Below are 6,000 nucleotides of genomic sequence, written 5' to 3'. Positions count from 1 at the left end.
CAGCCAATCAGACGCACGCCATGTTACACAGTGCAGCCATGATCTTATTGAATGGTAGCAGAACAGGTTAGAGGGACTGAAGGGCCTCTTCCTGTTTAGCTAAAGGGTAGGTTGGGATTGTTCCTCTGAATAATAAATCAGGGGAGGGTCACAATGCTGGAAGGCCAGCTGAATCCCTCTCCAATCTCTGATAAAAGGTCATCCAGACACATAAACATAGAAACATAAAAGATAGGAGTAGCAGGAGGCCATTCGGCCCTTCGAGTCTGTTCTGCCATTCATCGTAATCATGGCCGATCATCGAATTCAATAGCCTAATCCTGCTTCCTCCCCATAACCTTTGATCCCATTCATCCCACATGCTGTATCCAGCCACCTCTTGAATACATTCAATGTTTTGGCATCAACTACTTCCTGTGGTAATGAATTCCACAGGCTCACCACTCTTTGGGTGAAGAAATGTCTCCTCACCTCCGTCCTAAGTGTCTACCCTGAATCCTCAGACTGTGACCCCTGGTTCTGGACTCCCCACCATCGGGAACATCCTCCCTGCATCTACCCTGTCCAGTCCTGTTAGAATTTTATAAGTCTGTATGAAATCCCCTCTCATCCATCCGAATTCCACTGAAAATAATCCTAACCTAGTCAATCCCTTGAAACGTCAGTCTTTATTCTCTCTCCACAGATGTTGTCTGTTTTTGTTTCAGATTCCAGCACCTGCAGTGTTTTGTGTTTAGCTGCATTCCCTGACCCTCACTGAATCACAGTGCTCTGCTCACAGAGTCAAAGGCAACCATTAACATGGCTATAAAACCTCAGAGCCCCTCCCCTCCCCCTTCTCCCACCCTACTCACTGTTTCCATAGCTTAGTATTTTCTCGAACAGGCTGCTAGCCTGCTAGGAGCACAGATTAGACACGAAGTAAAGCTCCCTGTACACTCCCCATCAAACACTCCCAGGACAGGTACAGCACAGGGTTAGATACAAAGTAAAGCTCCCTCTACACTGTCCCCCATCAAACACTCCCAGGACAGGTACAGCACAGGGTTAGATACAGAGTAAAGCTCCCTCTACACTGTCCCCATCAAACACTCCCAGGACAGGTACAGCACGGGGTTAGATACAGAGTAAAGCTCCCTCTACACTGTCCCCATCAAACACTCCCAGGACAGCTACAGCACAGGGTTAGATACAGAGTAAAGCTCCCTCTACACTGTCCCCCATCAAACACTCCCAGGACAGGTACAGCACGGGGTTAGATACAGAGTAAAGCTCCCTCTACACTGACTTTGTGATGGAGTTGGTAGAGCTTTTTCTAACTGGGGAGGGCAGTGAGAAGCAAAGAGTTTGAGAAGGAATGCTCTACATTGCAATTAAAATGTGCTGCTGAAGAAAAAGGGCGTGTGGAGAATGAGTATTGCAGACACAGGAATTATGAAGCAGACACAGAGTGATAACACCCCTCTCACACACAGATTCTGGAATGGCACCCAGGAATTCAGTGAGAGATCATTAAGATAGGATAAGTATAAGGAACCATACATATGTTTACTGGTTAGGGTGGAGATTGGAGCAGTTTATCATTATTCAGGCAATGGAGCAGGAAATTACATCCACTTTCTAAAGGAGTACTTGTGACTGTTTTTATATATATACATATACATATATATAAATATATATACACACATGACAAAATTTCATTTGACCTTCATAATTTGCATGTAGTAAAGTACACTCCAAAACTGGCTGCATGATTTTTCGGCTGACCTGCTCGCAGATATTAGGAAGGAGAATAGGGAAACAGAACAGTGAGTCGCAAAGGGATCAGAGCACTATCCCAATCAAACACTCCCAGGACAGGTACAGCACGGGGTTAGATACAGAGTAAAGCTCCCTCTACACTGTCCCCATCAAACGCTCCCAGGACAGGTACAGCACAGGGTTAGATACAGAGTAAAGCTCCCTCTACACTGTCCCCATCAAACACTCCCAGGACAGGTACAGCACGGTGTTAGATACAGAGTAAAGCTCCCTCTACACTGTCCCCCATCAATCACTCTCAGGACAGGTACAGCACGGGGTTAGATACAGAGTAAGGCTCCCTCTACACTGTCCCCATCAAACACTCCCAGGACAGGTACAGCACGGGGTTAGATACAGAGTAAAGCTCCCTCTACACTGTCCCCCATCAATCACTCTCAGGACAGGTACAGCACGGGGTTAGATACAGAGTAAGGCTCCCTCTACACTGTCCCCATCAAACACTCCCAGGACAGGCACAGCACGGGGTTAGATACAGAGTAAAGCTCCCTCTACACTGTCCCCATCAAACACTCCCAGGGCAGGTACAGCACGGGGTTAGGTACAGAGTAAAGCTCCCTCTACACTGTCCCCATCAAACACTCCCAGGACAGGTACAGCACGAGGTTAGATACAGAGTAAAGCTCCCTCTACGCTATCCCCATCAAACACTCTCAGGACAGGTACAGCACAGGGTTAGATACAGAGTAAAGCTCCCTCTACACTGTCCCCCATCAAACACTCCCAGGACAGGTACAGTACAGGGTTAGATACAGAGTAAAGCTCCCTCTACACTGTCCCCCATCAAACACTCTCAGGACAGGTACAGCACGGGGTTAGATACAGAGTAAAGCTCCCTCTACACTGTCCCCCATCAAACACTCCCAGGACAGGTACAGCACAGGGTTAGATACAGAGTAAAGCTCCCTCTACACTGTCCCCATCAAACACTCCCAGGACAGGTACAGCACGGGGTTAGATACAGAGTAAAGCTCCCTCTACACTGTCCCCATCAAACACTCCCAGGACAGGTACAGCACGGGGTTAGATACAGAGTAAAGCTCCCTCTACACTGTCCCCCCATCAAACACTCCCAGGACAGGTACAAACACATGAATTAGGAGCAGGAGAGGCCTCTCGGCCCTTTGAGCTTGCTCTGCCATTGAATATGATCACAGCCAATTTGATTGTAACTTTAACCCCACTTCCTGCCGACTCCAATATCCTTTCACCTCCTTGTTAATCAAGAACCTATCCAGTTCTGCTGCTGAATTTTCAAAGACTCTGCCTCTCCTGCCTTTGTGGAAGGGAATTCCAGGGACTGACTACCCTCTGAAGGAAAGTATCTCTGTTCATCTCTGTCTTACAGAGGCAAGATGTGGAGTTGCTGGTGTTGGACTGACACAGTAAGAAGTCTCACAACATCAGATTAAAGTCTAAGAGTTTTATTTGGTAGCACAAGTCACTAGCTTTCAGAGCACTGCCCCTTCATCAGTCACAGACTCTGCCTCTACACTGTGCCTTGTCAGTACCTTTAAGACTTGATTACCTGTAAAAACTCACATTTCAACCTTTATACTGTAAATTGAGTTTGTGTCTTTACATGCCCTGTTTGAGAACAGAACTCCCACTCACCTGATGAAGGGGCAATGCTCTGAAAGCTAGTGGATTGTGGTACCAAATAAACCTGTTGGACTTTAACCTGGTGTTGTGAGATCTCTTACTGTGTTTGCAGAGGCAAGCACAGATTTGTACCAGTGACAGCTCGATTCCCCGAAAAGTGGAAACATCCTCTCCACATCCACCATGTCAGGACCCCTCAGGTTTCGATTAAGTTGCCTCTCACTCTCCTAAATTCCAGTGGATACAAACTCAACCTCTCCAACCTTTCCTTGTGCAGTAACCCACCCATTCCTGATATTAGTTGAGTAAATGTTTTCTGATCTGTTTCTAACACATTTACATCCTTTCTTAAATAAGGAGATGAATACTATACACAGTACTCTGGATGTGGTCTCATCAATGCCCTGTATAACTGAAGAATAACCTCCCTACTTTTGTATTCAATTCCCCTTACAATAAACAATAACGTCCTATTAGCTTTCCTCGTTACTTGCTATATCTGTACATTAACCTTTTGCGATTCATGCACTAGAACACCCAGGTCCCTCTACACCTCAGAGCTCTGCCTCCTCTCACCACGTGGATAGCAAACCTCTTTTTTATTCTTCCTGCCAAACTGTTTGACATTTGCTGACATTATGCCCCATTTGCCAGACTTTTGCCCACTGCCTTACCTATCCATGTCCCTTTGTAGCCTCCTCATGTCCGCTTCACAATTTACTTCCCTACCAATCTTTGTGTTGTCAGCAAACTTAGTGACCATCCCTTCAGACCCTTCATCCAAACCATTTGTAGAATTTGGAAAAAGTAGATGTCCCAGCCCTGATCCCTGTGGAACCTGTCACACTCTGCCAACCAGATAAAGACCCATTTATGCCTACTCTGTTTCCTGTTAGCTAGCCAATCTTCAATCCATGCCAATGTGCTACACCCTACACCAACAGCTTTTATTTTCCACAATAACCTTACAATGTGGCACCTTATCAAATTCCTTTTGGAAATCTAAGTACAGTACATCCACCAGTTCCCCTTTATCCACAGCACATGTGACTCCTTCAAAGAACTCCAATAAATTGGTTAAACGTGATTTTCCTTTCATAAAACCATGTTGACCTTGCCTGATTACTTTGACTGTTTGGCAGCAATGATACAGTCAAGCGATTCTATACCAATGGATCCGATCAAAGCTCTGCAGTCTGGCCACATCCAGCCGTAAATAGTTGTGGACAATTAAACAACTCACTGGAGGAGGAGTTTAAGTTTATTCATTAGTGTCACAAGTAAGGGCTTACATTAACACTGCAATAAAGTTACTGTGAAAAATCCTCTAGTTGCCACACTCTGGTGCCTACTCGGATACACTGAGAGAGAATTTAGTATGGCCAATGCACCTAACCAGCATGTCTTTCGGACTGTGAGAGGAAACTAGAGCACCCAGAGGAAACCCACACTGATATGGGGAGAATGTGCAGACTTTGCATAGACAGTGACCCAAGCTGGGAATCAAACCTGGGACCCTGGTGCTGTGAGGCAGCAGTGATAATGCACTGTGCCATCTGAGGCTCCACAATATCCCCACCCTCAATAATGGAGGAACCCAGTACACCAGCGGAACAGATAAGGCTGAAGCATTGGCACCAATCTTCAGCCAAGCAACACCCCCCTCTACTAGCCCACCCCCACCTCCAGATGCTGAGGCTGGCTGCTGATTGGCTCAGAGTCTCTGGGGGCGGGGCATCACCCTTAAAGGGACAGGCCACCCTCCCGGGGCGGGTAATTCATTCTCCGAGGAGGTTGCAGGTTAATAATAAGCAGGCGCTGACTGAGAGCTCAGGGAGATGAGCTTTTAGGGCAGTTGTTGTGCTGGGATCTTGGAGCGGGTGATGCTCAGTGGAGTGGACAGTCAGTAAGTGGAGAGGCTCCGGCCACCCTAACCATCTACAATGCTGAGCTGCCTCACAACACTCCGCAACTTCAGGACCCTTCTGCAGCTCACTGTCCCGCTGCTGCTCTTCCTGCCTCTACCCGTTGCTGTTCAGACCAAAGTAAGTTCCATTTTCACCGTGAAATCCAGCCCAGAATATCCAACAATAGATACAGACAGACACTGTGTTATATAGAGGAGACTGGAAACTGCACTGACAGTGTGTCTGTGTGTGGGTGTCTGTCTGGGTCTATGTCCCTGGGTGTGTGTGGGGGTGGAGGTATGTGTGTGTGTTTGGGTCTGAGTGTGGGGGGTCTATGTGTGTGTCTGTGTGTGTTTGGGGGGGGGTGTCTGTGTGGGTGTCTGTCTGGGTGTGTGTGTGTGTGTGTGGGGGGGGGGGTGTCTGTGTGGGTGTCTGTCTCTGTGTGTGTGTGTGTGTGTCTCTGTGTGTGTGGGGGGGGTGTCTGTGTGGGTGTCTGTCTGGGTGTGTGTGTGGGGAGGGGGTGAAATCGCAGCTTTTGGGAGCAGTTTGGAGAAAGTGGGGGTTTATCTGCGAATATTTGAGTGAATTGCAGAGTGCAGGAGGGGCTGGGAAGGTACTGCCTCACTCCCAGCAGGGTCTCTGTCTGATCCCACTCCAGCTGTCAAACACT

At 47.5% G+C, this 6,000-nt stretch overlaps 1 protein-coding gene across 1 annotated transcript in view; it reads left to right on the top strand.

Annotated features, from left to right (window-relative positions):
- The first annotated feature begins 5,222 nt into the window (after positions 1–5,222).
- LOC145357595 (Na(+)/citrate cotransporter-like) overlaps positions 5,223–6,000 on the top strand; it is a 77,932-nt gene continuing 77,154 nt past the window's right edge. The window contains exon 1 of the mRNA XM_080211073.1: positions 5,223–5,468. Coding sequence (XP_080067199.1) covers positions 5,367–5,468 — 102 coding nt within the window. The 5' untranslated portion in view covers positions 5,223–5,366. The remainder of the gene's footprint in view (positions 5,469–6,000) is intronic.

Source organism: Carcharhinus amblyrhynchos, chromosome 23 (genome assembly GCF_965287045.1).
Source record: "Carcharhinus amblyrhynchos chromosome 23, sCarAmb.v2.hapA, whole genome shotgun sequence".
Classification (NCBI taxonomy): Eukaryota; Metazoa; Chordata; class Chondrichthyes; order Carcharhiniformes; family Carcharhinidae; genus Carcharhinus; species Carcharhinus amblyrhynchos.
This window is presented reverse-complemented; position numbering and strand designations above follow the sequence as displayed.